The following is a 14,034-nucleotide window of genomic DNA, read 5'->3' on the forward strand; positions in this document are numbered from 1 at the left end:
GGTGTACACCACTGTGTTGGCTTTTCAAAAATTGGATTTTTTTTTGAGATTATAATACAATCACATCATTTCTCCTTTTTCTTTCCTCCTTCCAAACCCTCTCATATACACATTCCCTTGCTCTATTTCAAATTCATGGCTTTCTTTTTCATTAATTGTTGTTATAGATGTGTGTTTCTAAACACACACATACAACCTGCTAAGTCTGTACAATGTTATTTGTATGTACATGTTTACAGGGCTGACCATTTGGTATTGGATAACAAATTGGTGTGCTCTCCCTGAGGAAGACTATTTCTCAGTATTCCTTAGTTGCCTGTAGTTTTGCAACAGATAGAGATGATTACGGAAAACCACAACCAATCAAAACACAGAGTTGTGGAGCACAGTTCCAACTGACAGGTCTACATAACTCCTGCACCCAACTGAGGCTTAGGAATCATTCTGAAAGAAGGGATGGCACAATTGTAAGAGCCAGAGGAACAGGGAGTTTACTTTGAGATTGTGGATCCTCGGAATGTTAGAAGCTACACTCATATTGACTGCCTGAACATGAGCTGAACAAGGACTATACCAATAGACATGTTAACATGGATGGAGAAGGAAGCTCAAGGGACTACAGGCAACTGAGGAATGCATTGTTTTTTTGTATGTGGGTGCTAGGCACCAGAACTAAGCTCCTCATGACTGTGTGGCAAGGACTTTACACACTCACTGAGACATCGCCCTAGTCCTCACTGGATGTCTCTAAACAGGCACAATGTGATTGCATTTCTGTGAAGCCAGGATGGAGGGCAGAACTGGGTGGCTATGAGATGCTTGAGAGAGACCTCATGTCCTTGGTTTACCCAACTCCAGCCCTTGGCATGGGAAGTGGAGGAATCCTTGGGAACTGGGGCCTGAGTTATCATCTATGATGTTCCTCAGTGTGTAGGGCAAAAGCCCTAGTTTGGGCACAGCTGCTGTTGGTGCCAGACAGTGAAGAGGACACGCCCCTCCTCACATATTTTCCAGCCTTCCTTCCACTTGGGGTGAGCTCTCTTGTTTTCGCCTCCTTCTCAGCCCTGTCTGAAGCGTTACATAAACGCCAGGGCTCCCACGAAGGAACTGCATTGTCAGAGTTGTTCAAAGCCTACTGCGTGCAGCAGATGGCTGGCTGCCATCCACAGGCTGTGTTTTGAGACCGCATCTGCTTTCCCACATTCCTGCCATCACACAAAGCATTCATAAGACATGCTTGCTTCCAAACTGGTTCAGGGAGCTGGGGTGTGGGGAGTAGGATCTCCCTACCTGCTCTGATGTCCCTAAAAGGTGTGAGCTTATGGCTATCGGTTGTGCCCCTTGTAATCACTGGGTATCTTGGAAAGTCTAGGCTCCTGAGTGTGTTAGTCCCAGAAAGGGCTGTTGTCATCTCCATCTCTTTTCTCCTCTGTGCCCTTGGTAACTGCCTGAAATATGGGTGCATCTTCCTTTGTGATTGTCAAGTGGCTTTTAAACAATCCTGGGCTTTTGGAGCCAACCACTTCATCTGGGATTTGATCCAGTGTTCCTATGATAGGACTCAAGTGGACTTGGCCAGGAGACTGAGACTCCTGCCTACTTCCTTTCCCTATTCAGGGTCTTCTGGGGTAAGTATATGTCTTCCTGACATCACGATGTCAGCCAGGTCTCACAGATTCAAGCACTTCAGTTCAGGCAACAATTGCAGAGCACAGGTTGTATTCTTTGTCATAACAAAGGACATAAAGATTCCCCAGCATGAGTCCTTGGCTCTTCCCCAGCATTTTGGCTACTGGCCCCAAGGTGAGAAACAGTGTCTAATTGAGAGTTCTGTTTAGTGAATCAGGGAGATTTGGGTTGGATTCCCTGCTCTACCACCCTCCTTTGACTAGTCTGGGGCAAATGATCCTGCCACTTCGGACTTTCTTTCTTTCTTCATCTGTTAAATGGGCCTGAGATGTATAGCCGGATGTTTCACCAAGGTTCTCAGTATTCATGGTGACTTATGGTTGTCAGCAACGAACTAAGGAGAGCTGCTGGCCTGTCTGGGAGCTGGCCTGCCTGGGACAGGCTCTTGGTCTGTGTGTGGGGAGACATCTCAGGGTCACAGGCACAAGCTGCTGGGTGGAGCTGTGGGAATGATGCCCGTGCAGCGGTGCCCCCTGTGCTGATTTCTCCCTGTCTTTTTCCTTTCTTTCCAGCCTGTGACCTCATGACCCAGGGAATTTTGGCCTTGGTCACATCCACAGGCTGTGCATCTGCCAACGCCCTGCAGTCCCTCACAGACGCCATGCACATCCCACACCTCTTTGTCCAGCGCAACCCTGGGGGTTCACCACGTACTGCCTGCCACCTGAACCCTAGCCCCGATGGTGAGGCCTACACACTGGCTTCGAGACCACCCGTCCGTCTCAATGATGTCACGCTCAGGCTGGTGACAGAACTGCGCTGGCAGAAGTTCGTCATGTTCTATGACAGCGAGTATGGTGAGTCCGGGGCGGGGTGGGGCGGGGGGGGGGGGGGCGGGGCGGGGCGGGGCTGAGGCTTGCTTTCAGGGGCAGCCGGGTGCTGATAGCCTGAACACCAGAGGCTTCAACCGTGGGACCCAGTACTGGGGTGCTGTCAGGGTATAGATCCATGTTGGTGGTCTGGGCTGAGTTTCCCTTGGAGTGGTAGGGCCCAGCCTTGAGCTTTGTGACTCGGAGAAGAGCTGCAAAAACAGATCTGTATGTAGATAGGCACTAAAGTTGCCTAGCAACATCACCTTATCATGACAGCTGAAGTTTGAATCATCTTAGAATTTTCAATAAAATATTAATAAACTGCTGGCAGGGATCTGAAAAGCTGCATACAGGCAGTGGTCGAGGCTGCCTGCTGGGTCTTCTTGGCATCTTCTCCTCTGAAGGGTACCCCTCCTGCTGGATGGTGGTCCAGCCTTGGCTTTTTATTTACATTCACCATGGTCTGCCCTGTTTCAGGGTCTTGGGCCAGGGCAAAGAGCAGAAGGAGGCATTCCTTAGCTGGTGGGCCTAGGGACACTGTATGGCTGTGTATGGCTTCCTGAAAGACCTCTTCTGAGGAAGTCAGCATAATTTACTTGTTAGGAAACCACAAAAGTGGGCTTCGGAGAAACAGCTTCCTGTTTGCAGAAAGCTTCTCTGTAAACAGATCAGTTTGAGTCCTGAGATTGAAATTGTTTCCATGATTTGTGCTTCAGAAAGGTTTTATTTGGAGATCGTTGACTGTCACGTGCCATTATGAGAACTAATGCAGAAGGAGCTCACGTGCCCTTCACCCAGGCTTCCTAAGTGTAGCACTTTGCTTAGCTGTAGCACAATGTCGTAATTAGGATTTGACCCGGGTGCAGTCTGCAGGCTTTTCATAGTTTACCAGTTTCTGTGTATGTCCAGTCCAGTCTTCTGGGGGTATGGATTCATGTCTGCAGTTTTATCTTACATGCATGTTTGTGTGATTAGTAGCCAGGATCCAAAGTGGTTCCCTTAAGAACCCCTACGCTACACCTTTATAGCCACAATCACCCCATTACCTGTTCAAAGTTGATGGGCACTTGTGATGCTTGGAAACCCCCTTAGCTGAGGTTCTGATGGAACTATGCAGCCCTTTAAAGTTCAACTTTGTCTCCTGGTGAAATAATCCCTTTGCCAAGAATGTAACTAAGAAAGAAATCAGCATATGTTTGCATTTGCCTAAATACTTTGCTTCCCTAAGTCTGGGATGCTGTCTTTGGTGCTTGAACAAATAAACTGCTTGGAGCCTTCCAGGAAGAATTGAAAGAGCAAACAGTTACTGTGTTGAAATAAAAATGTGCTGGTAGTGGGGACAAGGGTGGCTCAAGGCTCCAGGGACTTTGCTGGCATGCCCAGGAGCTGGCCTTCCCTTCTGACATTTGCTCAGCCTCAGGTCCCATGGGAGGAGCTGGAGACCTTGTAACAGCACTGGTGTGCTCCAAGGCATCTCTGAGAAATCAGGTCTTACCCCAGGAACCAAACCTTGGAGTCCTCCTGTCGATGCTGAGCCCTGTGGGAGGTGTGGGCACCACCAGGGTGGGGGCATGCTGTACTCTAGTATTCACAGGTCCTTTGGATCCTGCTCCTCTCTGGTGCCATCATTCCTCATGTCTCTGGCCTGCATATACCATTCTCCTTGGGGCCTTTGGAGGCAGCTTGAGGAGCCCCAGCTGCAGGGGTGTGGGGGCACAGAAAGCCAGTTCTCTATCCCACTCACTGTCTGGCTTTCTGGGATTCCTGAAGACTGGGTGATGCCTAGAGGCACTTTTCCAGACCCTATCTTGTCTTCTCATACTTCACACTTCCATGTACCTCACATAGCCAATGTTCCAGGAAAGATGTCTTCCCCACCCTGGTTCAGTGGAACTGTCATCTTAGTCACGTGCTCACCTGTCCGCAGTCCATTTGGCTTAGCCTGCCACTCATGGGGACTTGTCTCTGATGTCCACTGGACTCATGTAGAGGTGGTCATGCCCAGAAGAGCAGGCCATTTGCTTTTCTTCTCACTGTAGTTCAGCCCTGTGCCTGGGACGATGTGAAGGACAAATTCATGGATGAAGACATGAGAGTGTACAATACTTTTTGAAAAAGACAAAGGAGAGATGTGGGGAAAGATGAGGGCGCTGGTGGTCAGACATCTGATCTAGGATGGGGTAGGGAGCTAGAAAGAATGATTCATCTTGCAGAAATAGTTCTATTCCATCTTCTTCATCCCCCCAACTCTGAACTTGGAACAGCCCCCAAAGTGTGCCTCTCTGTTCTGACATGATGCTCTTCCACCTTTCTTGGAGTTGGCTTTAGTTCTTGGCTAGTCTGCCCTTTATCATTAATTCCACAAAGATGCTGAGTGAATAACAGTTTCCATCAGATGAATCACTGTGTTGAGGATGCAGAGGCTGTATGTGGGCTCAGTAATGCAAAACCATGTTTAGGGTGCTGGGAGGCTTCTATGGTATGGGAGGGACTGGAAGCCGCCTGCTGGTTGTGGTGAGGCATGGAAGTGAGCTGATGAAGGTCCTCACCCAGCCCCGGGCAGATGGTGCTGTCCAGGGTCCTGAATGATTTGGCGCCAGTTGCTCTGGAGGTCACAGCTTTTATTGCAGCCTGTATGGAACCCTGCTGCTGCTTTTGCTCAGCCTGGCCATGACAACCTTTGAGGCTAGTTTGTGCCTATAAAAGTTTCTCTACCCTGACTCTTGCTGCTTGGCCTGACTATTCCCTTCATGAATACCCCAGCCTGTTTGCCCACAGGAATCGCATTTGGTGAGCTAGGGCAGATGGCACTCAGAATGCACTCTGCCCTCAGAGTGGCATGTGGTGAATCCCACAGCATCACAGGCAGTGTACTGTCTATGTGCCCTGGTGGATTCACGATGCCAGTGCACCTGTGATGATGTTTTTCAGATGAGCCCAATTAAAAAGCAAAGTGTGCAAAAAGGATATGGTGACTTTTCAGCACTGTTCTGTAAGAATCTTTGTGTATGTTATTTCATTTATGCTCCATTTTACCACAGAAGGCTCAGGGGATGCTGTTCGGTGTTAAGGCCCATGCACTTAGCAAGGCACCATCCCATTTCTTGCTAGGTTTTAGCTTTCTTTTCTGGTGCCCAGCCAGTCAGAGTCATTGCCAAGCTGGAAGCGTGGCCTAGAATGGACCCAGCGTGCCTGAGGGAGCAGCTCCTCCTTTGGTGCTCGTCCCACACAGACCCTTCCTTGGGGGGGGGGGTGTGAGGATTGATTCTTCCCCATTTCTCTCTCTGTCTCTCTGTAACCCTGGGAATGTCTTCCCCTGGTAGGACCTGAGGATTGGCCGTTTGCATCAAGTGTGAGATCAGAGCAGGAAAGCCCTGAGAGAATTTTACAGGAAGGCCCCATCAGGTTGGATGTTGAGTGTCCCCTGAATGCCCATATGCTAACGACTTGGTCCGGGAGGGGTGATGTTGGGAGGTCCTAGAGGGAAGACCCGAGGTCATGGGGCGTGACATTTCATGTCCTGTACTCCTACCATGACCGTTGTACTTCCAGAGACTCAAAGCACCGAGGCTTGAACTTAACTGTCCAAGACGACAAGTAAAAAAAACCCCTTTCTTTTTACATGGGGATTGCCTCAGGTACTTGACTATGATGACAGAAGTGTGACTAATACTGGATGAGAGAGGAGTTTGTGTGTATTTGGTTTACAAAATATGAGAGGTGCCATTTGGTACAATTCCATGGAAAACACGCGTGTGCTTGTTGTGACAGCACAAGGGAAAAGGGAAGGGAAACTGACATTTGGGTTAGAAAATCCACAACATTAAAATACCAAAAGTTTGGGTGGAATAGAGTAGAGAACTTTCTGTCTTGATGCTTCAAGCTCTGGTTGTGTGTGTGTGTGTGTGTGTGTGTGTGTGTGTGTGTGTGTGTATGCATACATGTGCAGGAGCATGAAGGTATGTGCACACATGTATGTGTATGTATGACTTGAGATCATCCTCAGATGTTGTTATCTTGTGTTTTTGAGACAAGGTCTTTAACTGGGATATAGGGCTCTTTTGATTAGGCCACTAGCCTCCCATCTCTTCCCAGGCTTTTTGTATTGGTGTAGTGGATAGAATTCAGTTCCTGTGCATGTATAACAAACACTTTACTGACTGAGCTGCCTTGCCAATCCCTTCAAGTCACCCTTTAAAAACTGGAAGTTATACATGATTGAAATGCATATTTCCAACCAAAAATATTAATAATGATCAAAGGAATCCCTGGAATCCACAATTGGTTAAGAAATGTAAGGGATAGCTGGGCAGTGGTGGTGCATGCCTTTAATTCTAGGACTCAGGAGGCAGAGGCAGGTGGATCTCTGTGAGTTCGAGGCCAGCCTGGTCTACAAAGTAAGTTCCAGGAAAGGCACAAAGCTACACAGAGAAACCCTGTCTCAAAAAAAAACAAACAAACAAACAAACAAACAAACAAAAAACAAAACAAAACAAAACAAAAACCAGAAAAAAAAAAAAGCTTTATAAGGGATTCCCATGCCCTCAACTCTGATCGTTTTCTATCCTGTGAGAGGACTGGACTGCTGTTTTGATTGTGTGCTAGCCAATCCCTGGCTTTACGTGATCACTCTGGATCTGTGATAGATGTTTGGCCAGCTGCTTTGTAAACCTTGTACATGTGTAATCATGCTTCTGTGGCTGCTTTTCTCCTTGTCCACTAGGACTCTGAGCTCTATCCATGCAGATATATTCATCATTTTTATTGCCTCACATTATATCTAATTTATCTATCTGATCATTAATGGACATTTGGGTTATTTCCAGGTTTTGGTATCACAAGCAGTGCTGGTAGGGGCATGTTCGTATTTATCTCTTGGGAGTTTGTGAAGAGTTTTGAGGGTCTATTTTGAGGAGCAGAGTCACTGGACTGCTGGATCAATGCATGTTTTATGTTCTTCACATCTACAGAGTTCATCGCTCACGTTCCTTCCTGTGTCCACGGCCTCTTGCCATGTACGAGGCTTCTCTAAGTCCCCAGGCTCATCGACATCTCCTGTTGCCTGTAGTGGAGGATTCTAGTGCAAAGTGTTCTTGTACTCTGGTGCTAATTTACATCTTCTGTATACGGTCTTTTCACATCTTCACAGGCTATTTTTGTTTTCTCTTCTATGACATGCTTGCTTGTAACTGTTAATTTTTACGCCGAGCCTTTTCTTCGGTGAGTTAAGTGTGGCAAATACCTTCTGTCAGGTGCTTGTCTTCATACACAGAAGGTCTGTATTGTACTGTTGTCAAATGCAGTCATCTTTTTTATGCTCAGCTCTCTTGCCTGTCTTATTTAAGAAGCCCTCCCCTACCCTCATGTCATAGTTTCTTGCTGAAATCTCATTCTCTGCTTGGAGAGATGATATTGTCTCCTTAGCAGGCTGCCCACGGGAGGGACCTAGCCTGAGCTATGTTTCTGTGCATTCACTTGTCCCTGCAGCTGAACCCAGCATTCCTTCTCAGGCACTGCTATGACTTAGGACCCATCTAATTCTTAGTGGTGTCTGAGAAAGGTGCACACCCATTGATCACATTCTTTGGCAAGGAGGTTAGTGAGGTCTTCCTGGAGGAGGTGATGTTTAAGCAGGTGCATAAAGGACAAGTGGAAGGTAGGCAAGCAAGGGGCAGTGGGTCCTGGAGTGAGTGGGGAGAAGTATTGCAGGGAGGAGCTGAGCAAGTGAGGGAGCCGGGGGCAGCGGGAAGCAGCAGAGAGGAGGATGGAATGTGTGCATGGGTTATAGATTGTGCGTCTAGATTGCAGGTCGCGGCCAGGGATGCAGCGAAGAAGAGATTGCGAGGCCTCATGCACCAGATACAAATACTGGGAAAGCCACAGTTCCAGAGCTTGCTACCTCTGCTGTGTCCTTGGATTCTGCTTCTTTATACCCAGTATAGACATGTAAGTGCAGATAAAGGAGACAGACATCCTATATCTATATTTATCAATGGAGTGCTCTGGCCCTTGCTTCTGGTTCAGACCCACTGGTTGCAAACAAAATGGAGAAAACTATGATGGGTGGGAACTGTAATCCATCTGAAGACAAACCCCAGGCCCAGAGTCCACACTGAACTTCCCAGTGACCCCAGCTCCTGCTCCTTAGCTGCATACTGAATGGCAAGAGGGAGCTTGTCACAGCAGCCCCACGGTGGTCCTGCATGGTGGGCTGGTGCTGCCCCATACCAGGAAAGCAAAGCTTGGACAAGTGTGTGCACTTGGCTCCAGGATGTGCCTAGTGAGTGGCCAGGTCTGAGTTCCAAAGTCTGGACACCTGCTTCAGGCGAAGCTGGGGCCAGCACACCGCAGGTAGAGTCTTCGTTAATGCATGAGGACTTGTGTTGTTGGTCACAGCAGAAAGGGGCAACAATCTTAATGTCCATTTTTAGCCCCCTGGCTAAATATTCTATTATGTGTACATGCAGTGGAACACAACAGTTTCAAGATGGCAGTCACCTGACAATAGCAATAGAGGGTCGCTCTGCAAGCACAGACTCATGGTGGGGCGTGTGCACCTCAGCACATACACACAGGCTCCGGAAGAACACTGTTTTAGTGGCTTGGGACATGTATTTTCACTGAATGGTTTCTTGTTATCGTTTGAATTTTATATATAGTGCAAAAAATAAGTGGAGAAATAAAAGTTAAGTATAGATGGCCACCCCTCTGCCCCTTCCACTGACTGCTCAGGCTGCTTCTCTGAACCCTTGGCTGCTGCTTTTGTGGAAGGTAATTGTAGTTTCCATGCCAAAAGGTAAAGCAGGCAGCAGAGTACCTGGCATATGGTAAGTGGTCCATGTGATGGCAATGAGTATGAACCAAGAGTGGCAGAGATCAGCTTTGTTCTGTCACAGCAGTGGGGACAGACTCAGGGCTCTCAGGACAGTGTTGGTGCAAAGGACTTGGCTCTTTGTCTCTCTGGCTGCAGACAATCGTCCTTGAGGTTAGCAGTGAGGGGCCTAGGCCCTGGAGCAGTCTGGTTGGGTTTAGTCCCAGGTCTTCATAGCTTTGTGACATTGGGCAAATCATGCAACCTCTCTGATCACCCTACTGGATGCAATCTGCATGCAGGCTTAAATTGCTCATGCAAAGGGCTTAGCCTTGTGTTCTTGTGTGCTGGGGACTCAGTGAGACCCTGTACGCAGGAACCTGACTCATCATAGCTGAATTGTGGCCCATACTTCCCTGGCTTTCCAAAGGAGGCATGCCAAACCTCAAGGGAGTTGTTGAGTTCCTGGCTTGACTTGGTCTGCAGCCTAGAACACAGCTGTATCTTGGTAGTGTTCTTGGTGCTTGGAATTGACAGAGAGCACTTGGACTCAGCACTGTCATCTGTAGTGGACAGTCCCTGCCCTAAGCTGGAGTCAAATCGCATGTTCTCAAAAGTGTCACTCCAGGGCACCAGTGGCTCCGTGGGACACCACATCTCAGCTGGACAGCCAGATTGACAGTTGCTGGGCCTTACCCCTAGTGCCCTCCCATAGTAAACTTCCCTGGAAGAAAGAGGATGCCGAGAAGCCACGCTGTTCTAACAGATGCTTCTTGCCAGCAGCGTCTCGGTGCCAGCCCTGACAGAGCAGACTGGCGGCTTCAAGCGCAATGGCAAGAGATCTCATGAATAATACCCCTGATCATTACAGCATTAGTTTAAATGGAAGTAATAAATACTTTTTTTTTCCAGAAGAAATGAGCAAGTGAGTTTAATTGCTAGGAAACCTACAGAAGAAGTTTGACAGTAACTTTCCCAGGACAAGTGTTTTGTGTTTGTTCCTCAATCTAATTACAAAGCAGCTGCACTTTGCAGTGTGTTAATTGTAGTGTTTGCCAGAAGATGCAAGTTCATTAGCTCTGGAGTTTCCTTATCCTCACGTCAGGGACCAGAGTGCATCTGGGGGTGTGAGGAGATGGTTGCTGCAAGCATGGATCCACAGGGGTCCATGAGGCTGTGCTGGCTCTTGCATATGCTCACCATGTATCTAGGTCCTGAAGGGGTCTCAGGATCATGACTTTCTGCGTTTTCTCATGATACATAGTCGTGCTCCGTAGAGGACGTATGTGCCCTTTAGATGACTCCTCCAGGTCTCGCCTCCCCCTGCGCAGGAGAAGAAGAGTGGGCAGGATGTGTTAATAAGTGTGAGAAGGGCACCAGTGGGCTGTAGTTCTCAGCTATGTCCAATCCACGTTGTGTTGTATGTTGTATCCAGGGTCAGCCATGCCTTCCATGGCTTGCTTCTCGTGACCTGAGTAGTGGGTGTCAGAGAACAGCTAGGCCAGGGCTTTGTAAACATTTTCCATGCATGACCTCTTTTTGTCTGAGAAATGTATACAGGTATATAAAATAGTCATGCAAATCAAACACTTACTGATAATAAACCACAAAGAAATTTATTTTAAAACCATCTTTTGCTATGCCTAGATTTTTACCATTTATTAAAGATGAGGCAGATTTGTACACTGAGATAATTATTGTTACATGAAGAAATATTAACTGAATATTAGATACTACAGGACATAGAATATTTCCAGTGTTTTCCAGAGTTCATAAGTGTCTTCATTTTTTACTGGTTTATGCTTCTAGAGCCATTTGATATACATATGGTACAAAATGGCAGAAGTATGTTTATGGGCATTTCAGAAAAGGAGAAAATTTTATCCCATTCCCAAGCCAAAAATTCATTTAATGTTTTTAAAAATGAAACTCAAGTCAACTCCAACAGCAATTTCAAAACCAAATACCCCAATGCTGTTGAATCCAAAGTTATACTAGTTTTATTCTTGCATGCTGAAGAATGAGTGTAGAGGAATGTTGTAAGTCTGGGCTTTCCATCATTGAGCTGTTCATCTCCACAGAGAGAAAACCTTCTTTGGTGCAGTCAGAACACTGCAACAAGCTACAGCAGTCTTGAATCTGGGATGAGGTGCTGAGGTAATGGTCCTTGACATTACACAGGGTGATGGAGTGCGTGTGCTGTGTGTTTGGAACCAAGGCATTAATGATACTGTGTGACCCATCATGGAGAGTGCTACAGGAACATCTTGGGTGCTTTACATGTTGGATTTTGAATTAATTTTTGGTTGTGGTGCATCTAAGAATCTTTTACTGTTGCCAAGTTTTCTTGTGGCCCTATTTAGGATAACAACCTACAGGGCAAGAAGCTGTGGTCTTTGGGTATGTTGCCTACACCTGTAATCCAAGCCCTGGAGAGATGGTGAAGAGGAATCAGGAACTCAAAATCAGCTTCAGCTACATTGCTTGTTTGAGGACAGTCTGGACTATATGTACACATGTTTAAAAAAAAAATCAAGACTAGAAAACAAAGCAACAAAAATGAAGCTGTGTTCTAGGACACCCAGCTTTTAGCCAAGCAGTGTGGCAAGAACCTCTGATTTGAGATTTCTCTTTACTTCTTGAAAAAGGATGCCAGCTGATGGCATATGACTGTAAGAAACTTGAGATGTCTGGTTTCTCTTGCTTGCTATTGGGCACTTATGTGGCTGAGTAAGGACTATGGAGACACATTGGATCTTACTTGGAGCAAAAAATATCTTAAATACCTATTGTTGTTGGTTCTTGCTCTTTGAGGGCCCACCACCCACATGGAGACTTATTGTTACTTATGAATGCCTGGCCGTAGCTTGGCTTAGTTTCTAGACAGCTTTTCTTAACTTAAATGATCCCATCTATCTTTTGCCTTTGGGCTTTCCCCATTTTCTTACTTTTGTAAATCTTACTCTGTAGCTCACTGTGTAGCTGGGTGACTGGCCCCTCGAGTCCTCCTCCTTTTCTGGCTCTTTTTTTTCTTCCTCTCTCTTTCCTTCCAGATTTCTCCTTCTATTTATTCTGTCTGCCAGCCCTGTCTATTCTTTCTCCTGCCTTGCTATTGGCCATTCAGTTTTTTATTAGATCATCAGGTATTTTAGACAGGTGCAGTAACACAGCTTCACAGAGTTAAACAAATGCAACATAAACAAAAGTAACACACCTTAAAATAATGTTCTACTGTAAATACCTTTAGGATCATCCATACCTGTGGATGCAGAAAGTCTGGGAGTACCCTAAGATATTTCCTTGTTTATGTAAAGGTCCTCTGTGACCCTTGGAACTTTTCATTATCCCTTGGGCGCAATGGCCACTGTCTTTGCATAGTGGCCACTGTCTGTCTTTGCATAGGGGCTATTTCCTGCTCAGCTACTTGCCATTCACTGTCTCCCCTGAAGCCCCCGGATACTCCTCAGCTATTCCAGGCACAGCCCTACTCAGGACTGATGTCTGCTTGTGCCCTCTGCCCAGGACACTCCCTACCCACATCCATAGGCTACTTCCTCCACTTTGGGGCTGCATTTCCACTTTGTTTTCAATGTCTGTCTTTATCTAACTAAAATGTGAATTCCCAATAAACAGTTTATTTTAAAATAATTTGTTATTTGAAATTGACATGGAATTATATTTATTTGTGGGGCACATGTGACATTTACACACATGTATATGATGTTTTGATGATCAGATTAGAGTAATAGGAGTATCTGTTACCTGGCATGAATAGTCCCCCAAAAATGATGATGTCACTCATCATTCATTTGTGTTAGGAACACCAAAGCGCTCTCTCGCTCGCTCTCTCTCTCTCTCTCTCTCTCTCTCTCCTAGCTGTTTTGAAATTTACAATTGGCTGTTACTGACTCCAGTTGTCCTCTGACAATAGAGGACATATTCTTGCTGCCCACCTGCAGCAGGTGCGATTTGAATGTTGCGATGTTGACTGATGCATTTGTACCATTTAGTATAGCAGTTAGAACTTAGTAGGTGCACATTAAATATTTGGTGAGTGAGTGAATTAATTAGTATTTTGATCTGGCACACTGTCCGTTTACTTTTCCAAGAAGTGTATTCTTTTGTGGTGCTGAGGATCGATCAGAGTTTTGCATGAGATTGGTAAGTCATCTACCATTGCGCTCTGCCCTACCCAAGCATTTCTTTTCTTTACTTGAGATTTCCAGTTACAACTATAGTACCTGCCTTTTACCACATCTGGAAATACCTGAGGGAAGCACCCCACCCTTCCCACATTCTGCAGTAAAGAACCCCAGGCTGACAACTCCCCCTGCTGAGATCCTCTGCAGATATCACGGTCTGATGGCAATGGTGCCGCTGAGGTCCGGATGGTCCGCGTGGTGACTCTCAAGGGACTTGGTTCCATCCCGATTTGGCTTTGCTGAGGCAGGCTGGTGGCTTCTGTTCTCTCATTTCTCTCATTTTGATAGTGAGGATAATAAAAACGCCTCCCTCAGCGGGTTCTCGTGGAGCTGAAATGAAATGGTAGATGTGAGAGTGACATGATCTCTGGGGTCACAGACAGTTTCTCATTTCCTTGCTCCCCCCTCATAGCTAGGTTGCTCAGAGCACTCAGCCAATGGTCAGGTAGGCATTCAGACACTGAGCAGAGGGTTCTGGGAGGCCTGGAGTCTGGTGTCCTACCACTGTCCCTGAAGGCTC

The 14,034-nt window shown here is 46.7% G+C and overlaps 1 protein-coding gene across 1 annotated transcript in view; it reads left to right on the top strand.

Annotated features, from left to right (window-relative positions):
* Positions 1-14,034, top strand: part of Grid1 (glutamate ionotropic receptor delta type subunit 1) — a 712,681-nt gene that overhangs the window by 131,411 nt on the left and 567,236 nt on the right. The window contains exon 3 of the mRNA XM_036198833.1: positions 2,202-2,486. Within this exon, the coding sequence (XP_036054726.1) occupies positions 2,202-2,486 (285 nt within the window). The remainder of the gene's footprint in view (positions 1-2,201; positions 2,487-14,034) is intronic.

The sequence above is a fragment of the Onychomys torridus genome, chromosome 9, assembly GCF_903995425.1.
Source record: "Onychomys torridus chromosome 9, mOncTor1.1, whole genome shotgun sequence".
Taxonomy (NCBI): Eukaryota; Metazoa; Chordata; class Mammalia; order Rodentia; family Cricetidae; genus Onychomys; species Onychomys torridus.